Here is a 23,944-nt window from a genome sequence, read left to right on the forward strand (position 1 = left end):
TCTTAATTTTAATGGGATCACAGTGAAATACTGAACTTACTAGTAAGTATCCCTTTTTGGACTACCAAAAAGGAGGAGGACAAGAACAAAAACAAAGATATAAAAAGCAGGGTATCTTGAATTGACATCAATTCAAGGAGAAGAATATAAAAGGAACTTAATGGTTCATAAATTTGGATCAATGATCATCACACATTACGATGAGGACTACTAAACTAAATGATCCTAATTATCACTTGACTTGGGATTTCCTAAGCAGCATATGGTTGCATGGAGTGGAGTGTTCAAGAGTCGTTTTGAGGTAAAATATAATTTCTGGAAACAAAAAAGCCTGAATCATTCATCTACTTTTGAAGACATTACCTCAATAATAATGGAAAACCTTAGTCGGGTAACTATTTGCAGAGATGAAGCTTTTTTCGGGTTCACTTCAAATTCTTCCCCACTAGTTCAACGGACAAAATTTGTCTGCAAAAAGAAAGATTCATTCCACTACTTTTAAAGGCAAAATTTAACCCACTGGACTAACGGATGAGAATCTTGAAAGACCTCAAAAAGGCCATCGAAGCAAATAATCCCAATGCTTTTAAGCAGTAATAGAATTCAAAACTTCTGCCGTAAAATTTTATGCAAATTCAAGCCCTTTTTTCTCCTTACAATCAATATTTAGGCGCTTCTTTCTCAATGCCAATTTACTTCTTTCAGGAGTGCGAAATTGTTAAGGTAGCTAATACACAACATTTCTCATGAATTACAACTTGATCGCAGCAGTCCCTCGACCAACTCCAGGCCCAATAAAAGCAAGCATTACGACCAACGCAGCAGCAATAATTGAAGTGGCAGACATCGGGTGGATAATTTCCTCATACAGCCAGTACACAATGTTTTCTCATTACCTAGAATTGGAAGTCCCACATAATCTTTTGAGAAGCATTTTTTTTTTTTCAAGGAAAGAGTTAACAAAATGAACTTCAGAAGCAGAAAGTCTATGCTACAGACATGGTCATTATCTGACGAGCAAGACCAGGATCTTGTTGTAAGAGCTCTCTAAGGTTATTCTCCACCTCTGCCAAGTGTTTTTCCAAATACTCTTTAGAAGTCTGTCCAACAAGCAAAATATCTATTAACATACTGACCCTTCACGAATGTATTCAGTCAATGTTCTCAGAGAATCAGTCAATGTTCTCAGAGAATCAACAAAAGGAAAACTATTATAATCCATAGCAGTATTACTAGAAATAAAAACGGATAGATGGCAGATAATAGAGAGCTATTTACCCTCTTTAAGTTAAAAGAAAAGAAATATAGAGACCTGCATTTGGTACGAAGGAAAATGCTTTCCACGAAAAACAAAAAATGTTCCGGTTTAGAGAATCATTTTTAGTGTTAGGTTGAATATAAAAGTTGATGACATGTGGTAATCATAAAATACATATGATAAGATACGTGAATAGTGTTCACGCATTCTGTATCACTGATATTTCCCCATAAGATGAACAATGACTTGCTTTTGTTGTTTTTGAACGGTAAATATGGCTATCAGCACAGCCTTTGTGCTGCAGATCTGAACTATTACCTATTTCAACATATAGATGCAAGAATACTGTTTTAAGGATTTTTTTAGTATTAAAGTTCAACAACAATCTAATGTTGATTGAGGTAAATGACAGAATGAAAATTGAGATTTTTTGTAAAGAAAAAATTCTCTGTCAACGATCGACGATAGTCATTTTATCCCTTTTGGTAGCAAACATTTTCTTTGAAGAAAATATTTTTCATAATTCAAAGTAACCAAATACTTAGAAATGTGTCCATGTTATTTTAGAAAAACATTTTCCCATCAAAAAACGTCCACTGTCGCGCAGTTCATTTGCATTACCTCGGATCTGATTTCAGCCCCCTCCTAAACCAATGTTTCCAAAATGCATAATTAGTTCTTTAACTTAATTATCCTTATAAAACCCAGCTTCCAATTGCACCTTGTTACTCAATCAGCTGACAAAAAGCTCACTGTAAGATCCAGTATTGGCTACACATCTCAGCAAAAGGTCCATGGTGAGCTTCACAAAGCATAGTCGGTCCCAAGAACAAATAGAGGAGAGATGCAGTAAATTGACTGCTAGTGTAAGGATAGGGTAAGCATAATCATTCCTCTAAACACACTTGATTGAGTATGGGGAATTCATATAGATAAACCCAACCAACTTTAGATTTGAGGCATACTTTATCGATGGTTAGAGATCCCTAACTTCTCTTCCAAAAGAAATACAGAGATTTAAAGAACACTAGAGATTGGATGACTTTCTTATGTTTAATATTTAGGATTAAGAGATTTTAGTAACACAAAACTATTGAAAGTTGTATAGCCCCTATAGCTTTGGTTCGAAAAGAAAAGTAGTATGGCACAAGATGTGTTGCAGGTGCAGCTCACAATTTCGAAACCTAGTTGTTGAATCAAGTCTAGTATATAAGTGGTAAAAAGTATACAGTGAGCTCATTGTCTTTGAAGCTGAAATAACAAATTCCCCAGTCATAAAAGAGCTATTGAAAGTGGTACAGGAAATCCTAAAAACGCAACCTTCCTGATTTCAATTATTAACAGTATTCCTTATAATTCCAGTCAAACAAATTAAAGATTAAATTTAATGTGATTTACCAGTTGTAAACATCCAGTTGAGAGTTTCATACACTGGTTAGGTATATTACTATAATCCTTTTTATTTTGGATGTGTAAAAGTAGGTATGCTATGAGAATCTAAGCATACTAGCGAATACATGATCTACCGTCTAGCCAAAACATACTCCAAGGTCTATTTGGTTCTCTGTAAGTTACTAGATCTCCAAGTCATATAATACACTAAATACATGAGTTGTACTGATGCATGTATGAGTTTCTAAACCTTCCAAGTCTAGCGCATGATCCCATCACTTGCCTTCCTCACAACCTTCCTCTTACCTCCTATCCCTCCCCCCCCCCCCCAACCCTCCCCCCTCCCTTTCTCTCCTTTGATTTCACATTATTTACTGCAATGTATCTTCACTTTTTCCTTGAACCATCCCAAAAGCCCCTCAAATAACCTACCCAATACTCGCATAGGGTTGTTTAATTACATTACAAGGAAGGGAGTTACTCCTAGTCTACTTTTATCACGGGATCTCAACAATTGTTCAGCAATGAGACGGTTTCACTTCATGGAATTTCCTTACTTGCTGTTGCTGAACAGCTGAAGAGACTAAATTAAGGAAATTTCAAAGTCAAAGGAAACTATTATTCTTTCTTAGTCATGTTGAAACCAGAGTCCCTTGTAGCAAATGAACAGAACTCATTTGACGCAGGACTACTTCTGGGAAGAAGAAGCACTTACAGCAATGAAGCATCGTGAAGGTTGGAGAGGAGTGAAAAGTGCTGGTTATGGTGTTCCGACAAAAACAATCAAGGAAATGCTTGGTTTGGGGGCTTGTAATCCTTTAATTTCTTCTTCCTTTTCTTTTATACACTAAATAGAGTAGAATGATGCTGAGGATCATATAGCAAACTCAAACCAGTTTAGAAATTATGTAGTTGTTGCTGTGGTGTTGATGTACCAACTATAGTTAAGTAAAGGTGGCAACTACAGTTCGTTCAACAGCATGGAAGAATTTCGTTTCTCCCAAGGGACCATATGCTAAACATTGAGACTAGAAATGTGTGATTAGTAGGTAAATGAAATGTAAGGAGAAGGCAAGATACAGAAAAAGCAGGAAGTCTGCAGAACTAAAGGAAGGAAAATGATGTCCAGTAATGAGGTTTAAGATCTAGAGTGGACCTTTTCTATTTCCCTTTTTCCCCACATGATTTAGTTCAGACTTTTTATTGGTGGATGCTTTCTGAGGCGAGTTCTCTTTAATAATGTAAGTGAATGACCGTATTCTAGAAAGGAAGAAAAACAAATAATGTTCTTTCACCATAGGAACATGAGTTTACAAGAAAACGTCAAAATTTATTTAACTAAGAATATCAGAAAAAAATATTAACCTTAGGCCTAAGACCAAAAATTCAAACTTGAAAACTTCACAAACTTGGGACATCTCTATTTATTTACAATATTGATTCAGTAACTTAGAAGTAAACTATAATTATGCAGAAGTCAGGCCTGGTTAGAAAGCGACTACCAAAATGCAGAAGTGAGAAAGGAATGTGAGAATACACCTGCAAATTGGCAATTGCAGTTTCACTATCCTTGAGTTTTTGCTCTTGCTCATTCATTAACACAGTCTTTGGCTCCAAGACAAACCTGAACATAAAAGATTGTTCAGAGTGAGATAGGTACAAAAGCAGAGAAACTTGAGAACTCCAGGACAACAATGTATATGATCCACATCTCCTTTTCCTTTTTTCAGATGACAGCAGGACATGATAGATGTCAGTTCAAAACTTACGTTCTTCCTGCAACAAAAGATAAAAAGAAAAAAAAATGGAACACCACATTATTAGAACTCTGTTCAAATTTAATTTAAGAAGAGATATCTGAAGAATAACAAATTATCAATCATTCAATCAACTAAATCTTAATCCCAAACTGTTAGGGGTCAACTATATAAGATCTTCTCCGCTGTATTTGAGGCTAAATCATTCTTCGCTATTCTTTTTACCTAAAGGCTTTCTGATTGTCACACTTACCCTACACTGATAAAATACCTAACCCAACCAAAAAGGCGCATGCCGAATACTGAACCTAATAAAATTTAACAAAAATAAATCTTAATTCCCGCTAGTTGGTAACATATCTATGGATCTTTTACTTCCATTGTGTTTAGTTCTTAACTAAATCTGCATTGATTTCAAGAAATTGTATGTATTTTGGAACAACTTCCCTCCATTTGATTCTTATGTCACGTCCTTTTAAGCACCTTCAATCATTGTAGTGTCACATCTATGGACCAATGCATTTAGATGTCTACATAAGAATTAGCCAAACGAACCTCTCATCTTACCTCTATGTGCGCTACATGCTTGGATGTGATAATTCTCTAATCTTGTTCAATATTGTATGACCATAGATGCATCTTAATAGATGAATTTCTACCACGTTCCTCGTGCAGATATATTGGGTTTAGAGGACACGTATCCACTTTAATGTAACATTGTTGGTCTTACAACTGTTCTATAGAACTATGTTTGATACAAGCCGAGCTTCATCAATAACATACATGCCAAGCCAAGCTAGGGATCACTACATTGGAGTTTTAGAGGATGCTTGGAATGAAGACTTGAGACTCGAGAGTGTGCTAAAGTGGAAGAAAAAGACTCCACTTGGAAGAAAGGATAAGGTGGCTATGTATGCAAAAGAGGCTATTCTATAAAAACAAGCCATCATCCTTTAAAGGAAGACCAAACAAGGCCCTTACTTCATTAAGAGTAGCTAGCCTAGTCTTCCTTTACTATCCTAGTTAGTATAAATAGTAGACTTGTTATTTCCCTTAGTAGACTATTTTGATGAATGATATTAGAGTTTGAGTGTTTGAGGGCTTATGGAAGCCATTGATTGAACCTTTTGGTTTTTTGAGAGGAATTGGTTGCTTGGGCATTAGTTCCCTTGAGGTCATCCTAAGAGAATAGGTGCTTGGTTGTATGTAATTTGGAGGTCTGAGCTAATCTAGAGCTTTGGTTGCCAAATTGAGTCTTCCATTGTGTCATCTATCTATCCCTTTATTTTCCTTGTTATTTTCTTGTCTTTTCATTTCCTTTATTGTATCAATGTTTTCCCAATTTGTTATATTTTTATCAAATCTCCGTTAACCACAACCATATACAATGTGATTTTTAAGAGAACACCAGTTCTTCTAAGTACTAAATTAAAGCTGATTCTTTTATTTAGATGGCAACTACTAATTTGCTACTGAATTTAATTAATGTTCTTGACGTGTCAAGCAGTAAGAAGCTACGGAAAAAAATGAAATACACCAATGATTGTGAACCCCTTCATTTGCTTCAGTTATTTGCTTGATGCACAAAGTGAGAATAGAACAGAAAGAACAAAATCTTCAGACAATCAGATAAAATCATCAAAACCAGCTTATGACTAGATAACCAATTTAAACCAGCTTATATTTTCTTTTCTTTTTTTTTTTTTTTCGAGCTTACCTATGGCTTTGTATGTATTAGTATCTTCAGACAGCTGCTTCAATTCCTCCAATGTCAAATAAGCACGCTTCTTTTCCGTTTCTTTGTTTCGAATCTGTGTTTGAACCTACAACCCAAAAAAACTCTTCACCTTAGATCACAACAATACATTAATATCTCAATCAAGCAGTTCCAATTATGCCCAATCTTAGTTTCTTTCAGATTTTATTCAACTCTTAAGCATTTCTTTTCCCATTTCATTTTCTTTAGGATACAAATCTCCTTTTTTCAATTTCCTTATACTTAGTTCTTCTAAATAACAATTTATCAATTATTAATCTCGAGCATGTGTGATTTGTGGCATGCTCACTCGAGACCAAAAAAGGGAAATTTTCAAAAATATATAGCCCAACATAAAATATATCGCCACTTAGCCATATTTTCGGTTTATATAACATTATACCTGGGGGGAAAGCAATATATATAATGTATCAACCTTGTATAATAGTGTATAAAAGGTGTTTATACACAAATATGGGCTAAAGAATGTAAATATTTTCTCCAAGTAAACATAGAGAGTAACTTTCCCAAAAAAAAAAAAAAAAAATGATACAAATCTGAAGGAGCAGAAAATCAGGAAATTAATTAATTAATTTCTCGTTTAGGAACAATAAAAAAGGTTTTTTTTTAACATGAAATCGATCTCATAGATAAAAGTTTATATTTTTCACACATCTAGGGACATGAAACTGAGCAAAAGACATAGGTAAAAATACAAAGAAGAACTAACCTGCTTTAATTTACCGGTAGTCTCAATCATTCGACCTTGTATTTCGATAAAAGCCTGTTTAAGGAAACAAAAGCCAAATAATAAGTAAAAATCCAAAAAAAAAAAAAAAAAAAACAGACACAAATTGTGAAATGAAAAAGAGATGATATTTACAGTTCTATTTGCTTCGTCCGCCATTTTTCAAGTCAAGATACAAAAAATGAAGCCCTAGAATATGATTTTACTTTTACTTTTTGAAGCTGAGTGAGATTTGGCCAACAAGACAAGTAGAGAAAGAGATTAAACAGTAAAAGGTATGTTGATTGCCGTTGCTTTGGGTTGATAACTTCCAGCCCAATGATTCTTCTGGGCCTCAATCTGTGAAAATCCTCTTTTGAATACAGCCGGCCAATTCATTTTTTTGCGCGGATTGCCCTTCTTTTGGGGTGATCTTAAAATTTTACCCCTCATATTTGTGGCCTTTAAATTTTGCCTCCATATTACCGGTCTTTAATTTTTACACTTCGCATTGTAACCCTGAGCTTCACGCATAAACCAATGAGGTTCTGGGTTCAAACTCCAGCTCAAGCATAAATTAAAAAAAAAATCGCAAGGCAAGGTTTGGGTTGCGTGTATGCCGGACCCGGCATACACTTGTTAAAGAATAACCAAAGTTATCTTGGACCTGACATACTCGTGTCCTATGGGCAGACTTGGCATAAGTATGCGGGACCGACATAACTTTGATTATTCTTTATGAAGTATACTTGAGTTCTTGTAAATGATTTCTTTAGTTAAGCGCTTAAAGTCTTTTCCTAGTTATGCCTTATGGGGCGGACTTTTAGTTAAAGAGCGTAACTAAAAGTATGCCTATAAGATATAACTTTCCTTAAGACATAGACTTTGCCTTATAAGGCAAACTTTTAGTTATGCCTTAAGGAAAAGTTTAGCCTTATGGGGCATACTTTTAGTTATGCCTTATGGGGGAGACCTTTAGTTAAGGCATAACTAAAAGTGTGCCTCTAAGGCAGAAATTTTCCTTAAGGCATAAACTTTTCCTTATAAGGCGAAGCTTATAGTTATGTCGGGTCCGGCATAACTTTAGTTATTCTTTAGAAAAGTTAGCGCATGGGGCATCTTTTAGTTATGTCTTGTGGGGGCCTTTAATTGAGCATAACTAAAAGTTTATCTTGAAAGGTAAATATATATATATATATATGCCTCAAGGCATAGTCTGCTCCTTTCGGCAGACTTTTGGTTAAACATAACTAAAATTCTGTCGGTGGAGGCATAGCGAAATTTAAACTTATCTTGCGATTTTTTTAAAAAATTTTGACTGAGTGGGGGTTCGAACCCGGAACCCATGGATTTTAGCCGAAGGGCAAAATTTAAAGATTACAAATATGAGGGGCAAAATTTAAATACCACCCCAGAAGAAGGGCCCGGGCAATTTGCAGGATAGCCTTCGCTGGGTTGGTCTTTAATTTTTGTCCCTCAAATTGGTGGTCTTTAATTTTTGTCCTTCACTAAAAATCTCTTGGTTTCGGATTCGAACCGCTCGCTTTCACCAAAAAAAATTTTTAAAAAATCGCAAGGTACGATTTAATTAAGCAAGGCGTAGTTTTGAAACGACAGAATTTTGCAAAATTCTACCTTAAGACAGAGTTTTACCATGCGAATCCAAATATCTACCTTGCAAAAATTCCTTCTTTTTTTTTTTTAACTAAGCTGGGGATTCGAACTCAAAAACTTAAGATATTAGGCGAAGGAAAAAAATTAAAGACCATCAATTTGAAGGACAAAAATTAAAGACCACTCGAAATGAAGGCCAATCCATGCAAAAAAACAAAAGAATACAGCCAAACATTTTTTTTTTGGGTGTGGATTTCCCTTCAAAGGCACTGGTCTTTAATTTTTACCCCTTAAATTGGTGGTTTTTAATTTTTGTCCTTCACCCTAATCACCTCGGGATACGGGTTCGAACCCCATTCTCCGATAAAAAAATTTAAATAGGCGAGTTCATGCAAAACTCGCGAGATAAGTTTGCATTCAAAACTCTCTTATGAGGCCTAACTTTGCTTCTGGCCTTGCGATTTTTAATTTTTTTTTACTGAGCCGGGGTTCAAACCCAACCTCATGGTATTACGCGAAGGGCAAAAATTAAAGACCACCAATTTGAGGGACAAAAATTAAAGACCGGTGCCTTTGAAGGGTAATCATGCAAATGACCGGCCAAACATCTCTATAATTCCTGCAGAAAAGGATAAAAAATACTCTTAAACTATGTGAAATTAAACAAAAATACCTTTCATTTATAGTTTGGTCTAAAAATGCCCTTAAACTATGCGAATTTAAACAATTATACCCCTATTGTTACTTGATTGGGTCAAAAATGCTCTTTTTCTAGTAAATATATTGTTCTTTTCTTTTTAACCACATTTTTTAATAAAAACATTATTTGTAAAGAAACATTTTCTTATTTTAAAAAAAATAAAAATTCCTTTAACTAATAAGCAACGTTTCATTTTTCGTTCCTGCCCTAGCTGAAGGAGGGTAAATTAAATAAGTGGACAGTAATTTTTTTCCTTCTTAATCTCGTTTTATCAATCAAAATAAAATTACCCCATGTGCTTTTTAATTGATGATATAGGTCATATATATAAGATACCCCGTCATTCATTTTTCATTAAGATAATAATAAAATTCTTTTTCCTATAAAATAGGAAATATTTTGATTTCTTAATCTTTTTTTTTTTTTTTTTGGATTGAAGTAGGATAAGTATTTGCTGATATACAACAATCATGATACCATAAAACAAGAAAGTTTATTAAATTGCTTCAGGTCACAAAATATCTTTAAGATATCGTTGATGGAGTTATTGTTGATCATATTTTCATTTTTATTTTAAAACCAAGGATTATATCGGCAAATGTTTATCCTACTTCAATATGGAAAAAGATTAAAATAAAAATATTTCCTATTTTATTAGGAAAAAGAATTTTTATCGTTATCTAAATGAAAATTAATGATGGGGTTACTTCGACTTATATATATGACCTATATTATCGAGTAAAAAAGTACATAGGGTAATTTCATTTTTAATTGAAAACAAGAGATTAACAACAACAACAACAACAACATACCTGGTAAATCCCCATAATGTGGGGTGCAAGTAAAGTGTCTGTATCGACACTTAGTTAAAAGGAATTTTAAAATAAAAGAAACAAGAAAGATTTCTTTCAAAATAAATTTTTTTTACTAAAAATGTGTTTAAAAAGAAAAAAATAATATGTTTATTAGGAAAAGGACATTTTTGACTCAACTAAGCAGCAATAGGGGCCTTTTTGTTCAATTTAGCATAGTTTAAAGGCATTCTCGGACCAAACTATGAATGAAGGTCATTTTTTACCCTTTTTCGTAATTCCAATACATTATAAAAGCGTTTCATTATAACAACAGAGGTATTCATTATAACGGTATACTCTTTGTAAAATTACCTCTCTATAACAATCATACTCAAATATTGTGTAATAAAATTTTGTAAGAAATATATTATGTATAAAATTAAATTTTAAAATATTTATGGTAATCATCATTAATGTCATGCACATAGTAAATTTCAAGTACGAATACCTATATGGAAAAAATATTATATTTCTCATAGTAATCTGATTTAGTCTTACAAAATTTCAAAATCATCTATTTTCTATATACCGATTTTGTATAAATTTGATACTTATTTCTCTAATTTTGGTAGTTGTAATTAGTCTATTTTATTTTGCAAGACTGAGTCAGATTACTATGAGAAATATTTTTTTTTCCTTTTAATATATGCAAACAACATAATCTTACGGTTTAAAATTTCAATTAATTTAAAATGCATATGTTCCTTAGATTTTAATTCTTTATTTGTATGGTACGACGAACTAGTTATGAGTTTATTGGTAATTTATTAGTCTTTTAATTTTAATTAATCAAATATGAAAATCAATTTAGATTTTAAAATTTAACAAGATAACATAAAAAGTACAGAAAAATATTTTTTTGCGTACTTTTGTTTATAACAGTTAAATGTGATCTAAACATCAAATGCTAGTATACATACATAATAACATCTCACTATAGCAGCCATGAAATTTTCAGACTAATAGTGTCATTGAGATTAGAGAGGTTTCACTGTAGTTATTTAGTAAAGGAAAAATCACACCACATAACTAAGGAAGCCACTATATTACTAAACATATATGCGTTTTTCCTTATTTACCGGACATAATAAGATTTTATATTTTTTAGCAGATTTGGGAAAAAAAAAAGTGTGGCTGCATAACAACAACAACAACAACATATCCAGCGAAATCCCACAATGTGGGGTCTAGGGAAGGTAAAATATACGCAGACCTTACCCTTACCTTGGAAGGTAGGGAGGTTGTTTTCAAAAGACCCTCAGCTCAAGAGAAAACATAGCAAAAAGATCAGATAAGGACAAGCAATTCAAAGCAGTATGAAAATGAAAATAACAAAAGTGAAAAAAAAAAAAAAGGCACGATAAAGCTGTCTGAAAAAAGTGTGACTGTGCACAGCCCTATATTTCGGGATTAAAATTAGAAATAGAATTTGCCTCATTCATGAATTTGGGCTAAATCTAAGGGAAAAGGATATCGTTTCAATCAAATTCAAATTTCAAGTAGCAATTGTTCTTTGAACCATGTTGTAATTTTTCGATCGAAATCTTCCCAAATCTGTTCTAACCAAGTTGAAATTTCAGAATGAACTTCGTACACTTGTTTTCAATAAGATTCTCAACACCTAGTATATTTCAAAGTCAATATTTCAATGGATTCCATATCTGAAAATCCAGTTTGTGTTCTTCAAGCTCAGATTTTGTGGGATTTCACTGGATATGTTGTTGTTGTCGTTGTTCTTCAAGCTCGGTAATTTTGATTCAAAATTTTCAATTCAATCTCGCCCAGTCCCCCACCATATTGTCTGCAATTTTGTATGTAAATTATATGTAAGTTATATGATATTGGATAAAGCATGACAGACAAACTGTAATTGACCACATGTCTGAAGAACACAATTTTTATACATATTTTATGCATACTTTATCGGAATTTATTTATACTTTATCAGATTTTCTACAATTTACAAGTACTTTATCAGAATCACAATATACATACAATTTATATACCTATTTTATACATAAAAATTACATTTTTTTTCCAGAAACCTAAAATGCATACAAAATTTATACAGAATCTATACATTCTTTTTTACGGAAATCTTACATGAGCTTTATAAAGAATCTATGCAGATAGCGTACATGAACTTTATACATAATTGATACAATATATACATATTGCATGTAAAATTTATACAAATTTATTTTTTGGTGTAAGAACTTTATATATCTTAGTCCCCCTAAACTTCAAGCGATCTGACTTTTGAGAGAGCACCTTCATTGAGTTTTCTTGAGGGATTTTGGGAATTCATTTCACTGGTATATGCATAGCGACAGTGAAGCATTAACGGGGGGTTAGATTCAAAAATAGAGCACCTTAGCACCATCTGAAATACCCAAAAACAGGGCTGAAAGACCATCACTTTAACAACACTTCTTTTTCATCATCTTCTTCACCATTGAAATCATCCCTCGATCCAATACGCCATCACCACAAATTCAAAGAACAAAGCTCCACCCGGCCTTTTTTACTCCACTACGCCATCAAGCACTCTTTTCACGACTTTCAGCGAGGTATAGTCGAGCTTTTTCTGGCGAGGTCCTGTTTAGCCCAACAATTTCGCAATTCGACTTTCTTTTTTAGATTAGGATATTGGTATAAATTGGAGAAAATTAAGAAAAAAGATCGCCTTTTTTTTTATAGCAGATCACACGACATCTATTATAGACATGATTCTCGCGTATATATGTCACGACCCAACCAGAGGGCCATGACGGGCACCCGGTGCTAACCCACCCGGGCACCTCTCATCGTACATTCACATTCACATCTAGGTGAGCCACATGGCCTACGCATGATTTCTATACATCATTAATACTAATCTCATTGGGCAACGACACATTCATATCATCATCAACAACTATGCCCATATCCATATACACAAGCCGACGAGGCTAACAAAATGATATACAAAATATAAGCTGACAAGGCTAAAAGACATCTAAATGTACACAACTGTCTACACGAGCTCTAAAGAGAGTATGTAACATCATATGGACGGACGACCCCCCGCCATGCCCATATGTATGTACACACCCAACGACCTTAAAGGAGCCCTGCAGTGAACAAATAGTCTATGGATCACCCACCCTCTCCACCTCAGTGTACGACGCGAAGATCCACAAAAAAAGGACGTTCGGATAATATACTAAAACTCGCATTTCAAAAATTTTAAAACAAAGATAGGAGAGTCATGAGATAATAAAATCATTTGTACCTTTAGTCAATCACGTAATTTTTTTCTCAACCAACAACATACGATATAATACACACCCTGAAGGTTAACATACCTGGCCATAGCGATTTAGCTCCTACGACACTCTACCAAGGCTCAGTGTTACGTACCCAACTACAAAGTCTCTCTAGGTATACAAATATCATAAGCTCGGTGTTACATAAATAGTCCGACTCGTATACATAAGAGTCCGATAGTATCATCAACATCATTACCATCATTTTCGTTAAACAGATCAACTATCATACGAGGGAGGTAAGTCTTCGAGGATCATCCGCCTTTAGTAATTTTAGAGATAGGCATGAAAGACATTATGGAACTCATGAGAGGGTATATAGAGGAATCATGCCGGTAATGAAAGATATGGTTAGGCCTACATACCTGGTAACTATTACAAATAACAACCAATCTACATTTAGAAGAAAAGAAATCACACCTAAGATCTTTACCAAACTAGAATAATTCATGATCTAATAAAATGTATACGTAACTTCCACCGTATTAAAAACAATCCTTAACATCCATAATACAAATGAACACACATTCCATTAAGTCTTCAAGGATGCCAACCTAACCTTGTTCTTGCCACATTTTCATCAATGCTTCCTACAATGAAATAACAAGATTATACCCATATCATACTAAGAACCATGGCAGCTTACTACTCAAAAACATCATAAAAGCTACATAATGATTTTCTACCCTACCGGTTGTTCATTGCCAAGCATAATGATAATGATGATGAAATAATAATAATAATAATAATAATAATAATAATAATAATAATAATAATAATAATAGTGTCTAATAATAATAATCCTAACGGGGTGTTTGATTCCGCCTCTTGATTCTATCCTGGCCCCGGAATATGCTTGGAGAAGGGCGGCTCTCAAGACTTTTGGAAATGTAAAATGAAATAAAGAGAAAGGGTCATCTATTTATACAAAAATTAAAAAGTTGTTCGATGGACTTATACGGACTCACTTACACGGTTCGTATAATATTATACGTGTCCGTCTATATTATACGGTCCCGTGGACATGCCATGGAAACATCCCGTAAAGATCATCTAGCCCCTTATACGGGCCGCATAAAGCTCGTGACATACGGCTATAACTCACAAGCCCCCTCGGACACGCCCTCGTGACATCACATAACACTCATTAACCATACAATAAGCCCTATAGCAGCAAGACATTACCAAATAATAATAATTATAGCGAAAACCTTTCCGAACACGACTTATTTTGAAAAGTTTAAATAATAAAATCTCACACCCCTTTGAAATCGAGTGGTTTTGTACGCACCCCCGCCATAATCACCTGAGTGGTTTTAGAAAAGCCTTAGAAAATAATATATCACACCCTTCTTTGAGTGGTTGTAGGAAAGCTTTAAAAATAATATATCACACCGGTAAACTTATTGGAGTGGTTTTAAGAAAGCTTTAGAATAATAATATATCACACCCTCTTCTCTTATGGTTTTAGAAAATCGGACTTTATACTTTCTTTAGCTCTTTAGTGGTAAAACAAGTTTCAAGGTGATTCGGTTACACTTATGCAAGTTATAGATGTTTGAACATTTTTCTCATCAAATTGTAGGTAAGGAATCTAATTCAATTACATTGAATGAATAGCAATTTTCAATTTCAAACTCGGATTTCCATGAGTGATTTGACAATAACCCCGAGGCTCAAATCCAAAGAGAGTACCCCAGACATGCCAAAAAAAGAAAAGGAATATTTTTGGGACAGCTTTATACATACCTTTTCCGCTTCTTAAGCTTAAAATTCGAATCCCGTTTTTATCCAAAATCTACAAATGGTCATGTTTACCAATTGTGAGTTATAGCTTCCAAGAGTTCAACTTAAATTCATGTTTGTCTACCGAAATTTCGGAAATTGTGATTTCCCCCTATACATATAGCATCCCGATTTTAATTTTTTTTGCTTTTAACTTTCAAGAATTGTAATCAACAACATTCCCTAAATAAGGAATGCAACCCGATTCCAAACCAACAATCATAACAACAATATCAATACTCAATTGACAACATGTTCAAGACATTCCAGTTAACCCAAATCTTCCAATTGCCATAAGAACTCCAACAATACATTTATTTCTTTCAAACTCATAAATTATGTCAACAATCCGCATGCTAACGATCATCATTCTAATTATGCACACAAGAATTTATTTTAAAATCATATTGCTCTCCAAAAACAGCCCGCAACATTTCCGACTTTGGCATTTGAGTCGTCAAACCTTCATTTTCACCACATAATCTACAACAATCAGCAACCAAAATACTATATAAAATGAGTTCATTATATTTTTCTAAAATCGGCCCCTACACGGCCCAAGTTCCAAGCTACATAATTCCATGAATTCCGTTCATTTTTAAGATGCCAAACATATGCAACCATATATAACAACATCAACCAACACTAAATGAATTTAGTTCTACACGTTTATACTACACTACATATATTCGGCTACAACATAATACACCAAAATCTCATGAATTCCATTCATCTCCACACTCTACAACACACAAACCATGCACCCCATAGTATACGAAAGATGAGATCTCTCTAATCCTTACCTTTTTCCTCAACTTCTTTACTTGTCCCAAAATGCGAAAACGATGAAACCAACGGTTTATAATAATAATCCGAGATAATTATACCACGTCGAAGAGCGTCTTGAACTTAATAAGAATACAAGAGAATTACAATTTTTGGACCAAGATCAAGGCTAGGAATTTTTTCTTTCCTTTTTTCTTCTTTCTCGTCGTTTTCATATTCTTTTTTTTTTTTTTTGAATTTTCTCCAAAGTTTTGGATGGTGATGATTTTCTTTAAAAAAATAAGGTTAACGTCCTTTTAAAAACTGCCAACGTCGGATTTTTTGTAGCTACGATGCGTGGTTATGGTGGTGGTGGTGGTGGTGGCGGTGGTGCAGAGACCGTGGTGAGCGGGGATTAAGAGAAAAGACATGTTTTAACCCGTCGATAGTTCAGTTTGTAACGTCTATAATTCTATTTACTCCGATGTCCCCTTATCAATGAACGGTTTGTTGCATTACAAACTAGACTCGACGAACTTCATTTTAGGCTTTTAAAACACCTTAAAACTCCACATATACTATGAGATATGCGCCTCCATAGTTGACTTAAAAATCATTTTTTGTTTTTCTTTCCCAATTTTTTTTCGAACTTATTTTCTTCAATTTACTCGATCTCAAATATTCCAACGCACAAAATGCGGGATATAACAAAAAAAAAATATCATCATCAACCATGCCCATATGTATGTACACAAAAGAATAACAAAAAATACCATCTTTAACCATACACATCCACGACCACTAATTTGGAGCCCATGCCCATATTCCACACACCATGTAGTCCCCGAACAAATAGTCTATGGATCGAAAATCAAAAGCAGCCTCCGAACAAATCTATGTCATTTCTAGCACACCCCATGACGCATTATTCACAAACAAAAGGATGTCATTACGGATAATGTACTTTGAAAGAATAATCAAAGCATAATCGACAACATAATGGAAATATATGAAATAACATAAGATAGAAGAGTCATGAGATAATAAAGCCATTTGTACCTCTTAATTAGCAATGATCATATTTCTTACTTCTGAAATTCAGGAATTTCCATTTATAATGCTTACTCGTTATGTATATATACATATATCTATTAGAATAACCATGAAGGTTTGGTGTTTCACTAAAGTACCCGACCATGTCAAGGCTTGGTGTCATACATACTGAGAACAAAGGCTCGGTGTTATCCGTACCCAAGAAAACTACGGTGGTGTGCGCGCGATAAGTATCATGCCCGCCATATAAGCTCGGTGTTGCATAATAGTCATACATAATTTGACTAATATATACATATATATATATATATATATATATATATATATCATTACCATCATCGTTTTCGTTACACCTATCTTTAGAGATCAACTATCATATGAAGGAGGTAATAAGCATCGTGAAAGTATCGAGGATCAAAGTGAGCTTTAGTAATTTTAGAGATGTGTCTTTTGGAAGACATTATGGAACTGTAAGGGGGTATATAGCAAAGGAATCATGCCTTAACGAAAGAAGGGTTAGCCTTACATACCTCTTGGTCTTCTTAACTACTTAACGTTCACCGTTGATAGCTCGAACAATCTACATTTAGGAGGATTCATACCATGGTTAAGCCTTAATGATACTCTTAAATTCAAACTAGAATAATTCATGATCTAATGAAAATTGGGCAGCATTTCCCCTATTTCGTCAACTTCCACCGTATTACAAAACAACTCCCAAACAACATCCATAATATCATAATCAAGTAATCGCATTCCATTAAGTCTTCAAAAACTCATTCTCGTGCTCAACTTATACTAACAACTTCACACCCATTCTTGCACATTTTCATACAATGCTTCCTCATCACTATTACTACCTTCCATAACAAGATTATACCCATATCATACTAAGAACCATGACTCAAGTTAGCTTACTACTCAAAAACATCATAAAAGCTACATTTAGACCTATTTTTTACTTTCTTCTTCTACCCAAGTTGTTCAACAACCAAGCATTCATGATAACATGAAATAAGCATGAAAACTAACCTTTTATCTCATAAGAACGGGCCTTGAGCAAGATATCAACTTATTTGAAAACCCTAGCTTCATATACGAGTTATTCTCGCTTATACTAACCCTAGCAAGACTTCTAACACATGGGTACCTTGATTCTCGCCTCTTGATCTTTGTTTTCTCTTGGTTGGGAGTGGAATATGCTTGAAAAGGGTTTGAGCTCTCAAGACTTGTGGAAATGTGAGAATGAAATAAAAGAACAAGGGTCATCTATTTATACAAAAATTAAAAAAGCTGCGATGGTTTATACGGACCACTTATACGGACGTATAATATTATACGGTCCGTATAAGTGGATCGTATAACACCACCATGGAAACATCCCTTTCTGTAAAGATCATGTTATACGGACCCCCCTTATACGAACGGTATAAAGTTATACGGACCGTATAAAGTTATACGGACCGTATAAGTGGTCGTATAACTCACAGTTATCCGAAACTTTCTCTCGTTGATTCGTTTGACTTCCAATCCTCGTGGAACCTTTTGCACTTACATAACACTTCATTAACCATACAATAAGCCCTATAGCAAGTTCTCAAGACATTACCAAATTAATATTAGCTCAATTATAGCGAAAACCTTTCCGAACACGACTTACATTTCACTTCCTTCAACAAACTAAATTTCACATATTCATTCAACTTTAAAATCTTATAGTGACTTTAAGCTATCTAATACTTCCCTTAATCTCATAAGGATTTCATAATCACCTTAGCTCACGTTAGCCTATTCACAAGGCAACAAATCCGGAATTTCCGAGGTGTAACAATATATTAGTTGTATAACATGAGCCGTAACTTTTTTTACTAGGTTTGTATACGTTTTTTACTAGGTTTGTATGCGTTTTGTAAAAGTAATGTTGCTATTCTTGGTAAAATAGAAAATATTGTTATGATTTGATAAATATGAATCTAATTTCATATATATAGGAAATTTCGATGATTCTCTTCTTATTTATTTGAAAATTTGACACCTTATAATAACGTTGGCTCATAATAGGCACTAACAACCCTAGTATTTTTGTTTGGTACCCGACAACCAAACACCTTTAAAATAGGTTAATTTGCTCTCTCCATTTGGGAAGATTGTATCCCAATGTCTATTCCACAAATTTCGCTTACAAGATCCTCAAATTGTAGGTTCTACTTGATATGGCTGTTCGAGTTATCTCTCAATCAAGGGATATCTGAAGTAGGAATTTTTAATTTTGGATGTACCATACAATTCATATGAGTACCTTTTTCTTAAAGTGAGATGAGTGATTTGACAATGGTAAAACGTCACGTAGTTAAGTGGCCGAATATATCCTCTGAGTGAAGAGAGTAACTTTGTGTGAAATGGCACAAACAAAGTAACTTTTTTATTACAAAATAAAGAAAAGTAATATTTTTGTACAATTTTTATTAGTTCGGTGTATCTTTTGAGTAATCAACTTGAGCTTCCTCTTAGGATTAAATATTGATAGTGCATATATTTTATTCTTTTTATAATATTCTTTTATGTAGAATTATGATTTGGTTTGTGCTATTTATCATAATTCAGCTAATAATTCTATAATTTATTTATCCAATAATATCTAAAGAGAAAAAAAAAGAAACTACACCCCAGAAATGGAATAAATTGTGATTTCCTGAAAAATGATCATTATTTTTAATAAATTTTTATTACGATTTTATAATTTTTTTTGCTTTTAATAGTTTCTAGAATTTGTCGAATATACTTTTTGAACAAACATTTTCTCCTAAATAAGGTGTAAATTTTTTAAAAAGATTCCTAAACCGCTAAAACATTTTTAAAGCACAAATAACTTGCGGCAAGAGAAAGTTTGTCACCTCACTATTGAAATCTGAAAATGAGATTTTTTTTATTAAAGAAAGGGACTTAACCGCGTGCTGCTGATTCGGAACGCGTGGACTATTGAGCCCTTTAGTCAAATGTGAAGATCACATACATTTCATTGACATAATAACAGAAAAGACATCATTTTACTCTTGAACTTCGAATTTTATTTAAAATTGAACTTTAAGATAGTAAACTTAACTTTTAATTATATATCACCCTTGACAACTTTCATTTTAATTAAATATAACCCCAAATCACTACAAGAAAGTATAAAAATCGCAACAAAATTTTTTATATTTGCCAACAATTTAGTTTTATTGTTGGCAAATGATTTTCTTGTTGCCAAAGAATTTAATTTTGTTGCCATAGTATTGATTATTATTGCAAAAAATATATATTTTGGTAACAAAAAAAAAAGTTGTTGCGTTTTTTCACAATAACGAAAAGGAAAAGTTCATGTAACAATTTTTTTTTTATTGCCCCCAAAAGATTTCTTTTTATAACCCCCTGATAATACCACCTTTCTTATGGTGTTCTTCAAAAAAATTTTTGTTGCGATATATTTTATCTTGTAGTGAATGCTGAGGTGGCAAAAAAAAAAAAAAAAAAATTTTTTTTTTAAGAGAGTGAAGAACACAAATAGGTGGATCCGTATATATATATATATATATATATATATATATATATATATATATATATATATATATATATTATAAATTAAAAAATAAAATAAAAACAATATACAATTAAAAAATAAAATAAAAATAAAAACCATCTTCTTCACAACCCACCCACCCACCCCATACCCCTCCCATCATTTTCTTCTTCACAAGAAATCGCCTCCCAACCCACAAGCCCCGCCCCCAACTTCTTTTCTTCTTTTTGTTTTCCACAACCCCGCCCCCACCTGGTGGCAAAGCTTGCTAATAATTACAACCCCCCTTAACAACTTGCCCCATATTTTTTGACCCCAAACCAATGAAATCCTCCTTCTTCTTCTTCACAAATCCCTATCTCTCTATATTCTCATCATTCTTTTTTTACATTTTCAACCATTTTTTGGTTTCTTGATTTTGATTTTTAATTCTTTCAAAAATAAAGTTATGGAATAATTTTTTGTTATAGAAGAAATGGGGTTCTTAATAATAATAATAATAAAGGAAATGGTCACCATCATCTTTAACCCACATCCAACAATAACAACTAAAACAACCAATTTGGATGAATTTGAGTATAAGTGGGACTAATTTGAGAAGGAATGGGATGAAATTTGGTGGGGAGATGATGGTGGTGGTTTCCATAGAAAAAAATCAACCACCATCTATTAGCATCCAATTCAAGTGCAGTCACCACCTATTAATTAAAGATTCTTTATTTTTGAAATCCATTTCCAACTTGCTTTTTTCTTCCACCACCCGTTATTAGCAAAAAAGATAGTATTTACATCAAAAACGAAAAAAAATAAAAATTTGAAGGGCAGATTTGATCAATTTTTTAACTAAGATGATGGTGATGATTTAGGAATTTTAATAATTGATTAGGAATTAATTAACGTGGAAATATGATTAATAAAAGAAAATCTTTGATAAAGATAGGATTTTTAAAGTTGGGTTGATTTAAGGAAGGCGGTGGTTATGGTGGTGGTGGTGGTGGTGGCGAAGGGAAGAAAAACGGTGGTGGTCATAGCTTGTCTTTTGAAGTGGGATTTCAGCGTGTGGTGAGGATGGGGAGAAAGAAGAAGAAAATTTAGAATATATATATATATATATATATATATATATATATATATAGGGAGAAAGAAGAAGAAAGAGAAAAAATAATAAAAGAAAATAAAAATGAAGGGTTTGTAATTTTCTTTTCCAAAAAAATTTTTAGTAAAATAAAAATAAAAAATGACGTGGCAACGATGTGTGATGAATGTGACAACGATGAAGCGAGTGTAATACACCTCACATTGTGAGAGTGGTATTATTGTTTTAGGGTGGAAAATAATTGGAACAAAAGTTATTAAGGGGGTATATAATTAGAAGTTAAGTTTAGTTGCTAAAGTGAGTTTTCGTGCGAAGTTCAGGGGTGACATGATATCTAACATGATTCAATGGACCCTTTGTTTGTTTGTTTTTTTTTTTTTTGGGGAAAAGGTCAAATTTTTATGTAAGGACTATATAAAGTTGAGCAATTTATTTTGCGTTATTGACCTAATATCACACCCATATTAGAAAAAAAGTATATATCATATCTGAATTAGTAATATACATCATAAAGTGTACATCATTTTTATACCATCAGGTCGTCTTTGCTTGTTGTTCCCGGTAGGCAGGTAACATATCTTATTTTCAAAATCTCACATTATAAGTGGGTTTCTTTATTTGGATGAAAATTTATTTACATTGATCGGAGTATAAAACTTAGAGTCATCATACTCAGCGTTGCCCCATATGAAAGTTTCAAGTTGAGGTAGTTTTAATCATAATAAAAAGTTGATGGGTAAATTTTTTTCTTTTTTTCTTTTTGAAGAATTTGAACATGTTAAATTCTCTCATTTCATATTGGAGCTTTGTTGATAACAACCGTAAATACCAAACAATTTATTAATAGTAAAGGTGTGAATGTACGTTCCAAACATATAAATCAGACAAACTGGAACAATTTTTTTTGTATAATACAAGACCAAAGGACAAATTTGATACTTTTCCTCTTTTTAAATGGACTATATTCATATTCCCGAAATATCCCTTGGGATGTTTTTCCAAAATTCATAACTTTTTTTTGTCCATGGTTTCAGTATATTGCAAAGTGTTTGGGCATAACTTAAATGCAAATACTTTTTGTAAATTAATGCTTATTTTATACTTTTGTTTATTATACTTTCAACTTGAAATAGATAATTTTAAATTAAAATTGCTATATGAGGAACATCGCATAGTTTTACTCGCAAACTTATCAAATTTTTTTCAAAGTAAAATTCATGAACAAGCTCACTTGTATCAAGTATTATTTTTAACTTCAACTTTAAATATTATTTGCAAATAATATATTTTTTATTTGGTCTTTGTATTAACTTTCACTTAAAATAGAGAATTTGATGTTGAAAAACTGATTTGAAGATTATCCAAATAGTGATTTCACGCATAAAACTTTAACTTTTTTCTAATTACACAGCATGTCCTAACACAACTGTTTTTAAGTACATACTCTTTTGCAACTTTACTTTCAAATGCTCTTTCTTTTTTCAACTTCAACCAATGTTATTCACGCAAAAGTAATTATTTGTAAGTTAAAATATCATTGTTGGAACTTGAGAAGGGTAAATAATTTTCTCTATATGCTAGTTCTAAATGGAGGTGTGCTTCATAAAAGGTATATTTGTTGGAGGGAATCTTGACGTGGTTATAGCTAGAACCTCTTTAGATGCATAGTTTTGAGATTCAACTATCTTTTCAACTGTATTCTTTTTCTGTGCTTTTATTATAGCAAAAAAAGGAGAGAATTATTTATAGTGAATTGAGTTAATAATTTTCTCTTGTTGTTCTTGAATAAATCCAAAAAACATTACATGGGAAATTTTATGCTAACAACAAAAGAAGAAGAAGTATTTTTTAAAGAAAACATGTAAAAATGACTTTTATGTTTTGTTTCTCATTTACATTACCCGTTTTTATTAATATCTGATATGAATCTGAAATAACAAATGAGCCAGAATTCAAGGGAACATAGTGCATTACTTTCTCGATCAGGGAACTACCTGACAACTGATCTTTGCCATCTAATAAACTCGCAAATTGTCTTCTCTAATATAATCGTTGATTTAACAAGATTTTATGCCCATGTGTTCACCAGGTCTTAAGTTATTTCTTAGCTAGAATCACAAGCATGATCATTATAAAAATAAATTAACAAAGATACAAACGATATTTGTAATGCCCTTAACAAAGCGAAGCTTATTTCGATGATCATTCGGGGCGTAATCTTTATTTCATGTTCGTGTCTTGTTAGGCAGTAGAAGTATGTCGACAAATCTTAACATAAAAACGGTTCGTTCGTGACTCATGTTCGAGAAGCTTCAAAGTA

The 23,944-nt window shown here is 32.9% G+C and overlaps 1 protein-coding gene across 2 annotated transcripts; it reads right to left on the bottom strand.

Annotated features, from left to right (window-relative positions):
* Nucleotides 1-599: 599 nt before the first annotated feature.
* Nucleotides 600-7,234, bottom strand: LOC132037068 (prefoldin subunit 1). Of its 2 annotated transcripts, none has more exons than XR_009409761.1 (6): nucleotides 7,047-7,234; nucleotides 6,894-6,947; nucleotides 6,125-6,230; nucleotides 4,190-4,426; nucleotides 1,000-1,100; nucleotides 600-896 (listed from the first exon to the last, which is right to left on the bottom strand). XR_009409761.1 is itself a non-coding variant. In XM_059427506.1 (6 exons), exons 1-6 carry the CDS (start codon nucleotides 7,068-7,070, stop codon nucleotides 987-989), a joined length of 390 nt encoding a protein of 129 aa, XP_059283489.1. In that variant the 5' UTR covers nucleotides 7,071-7,234; the 3' UTR covers nucleotides 600-986. The 2 variants fall into 2 exon arrangements, 1 of the variants encoding a protein (XP_059283489.1); XM_059427506.1 differs by having other exon boundaries at nucleotides 600-1,100; nucleotides 4,190-4,274; nucleotides 4,420-4,426.
* Between the last annotated feature and the right edge of the window lie 16,710 nt (nucleotides 7,235-23,944).

The sequence above is a fragment of the Lycium ferocissimum genome, chromosome 11 (assembly GCF_029784015.1).
Source record: "Lycium ferocissimum isolate CSIRO_LF1 chromosome 11, AGI_CSIRO_Lferr_CH_V1, whole genome shotgun sequence".
NCBI lineage: Eukaryota > Viridiplantae > Streptophyta > Magnoliopsida > Solanales > Solanaceae > Lycium > Lycium ferocissimum.

What these genes read in the sequence shown, in the direction of transcription:
- LOC132037068 (XM_059427506.1), bottom strand. Translation starts at nt 7,070, where the DNA reads ATGGCGGACGAAGCAAATAGAACT. An exon ending in CTACCGGTAAATTAAAGCAG is followed by an intron (nt 6,231 to 6,893) that starts GTTAGTTCTTCT and finishes TTTGGGTTGTAG; the next exon opens with GTTCAAACACAGATTCGAAA. An exon ending in CTGCAATTGCCAATTTGCAG is followed by an intron (nt 1,101 to 4,189) that starts GTGTATTCTCAC and finishes CTTGTTGGACAG; the next exon opens with ACTTCTAAAGAGTATTTGGA.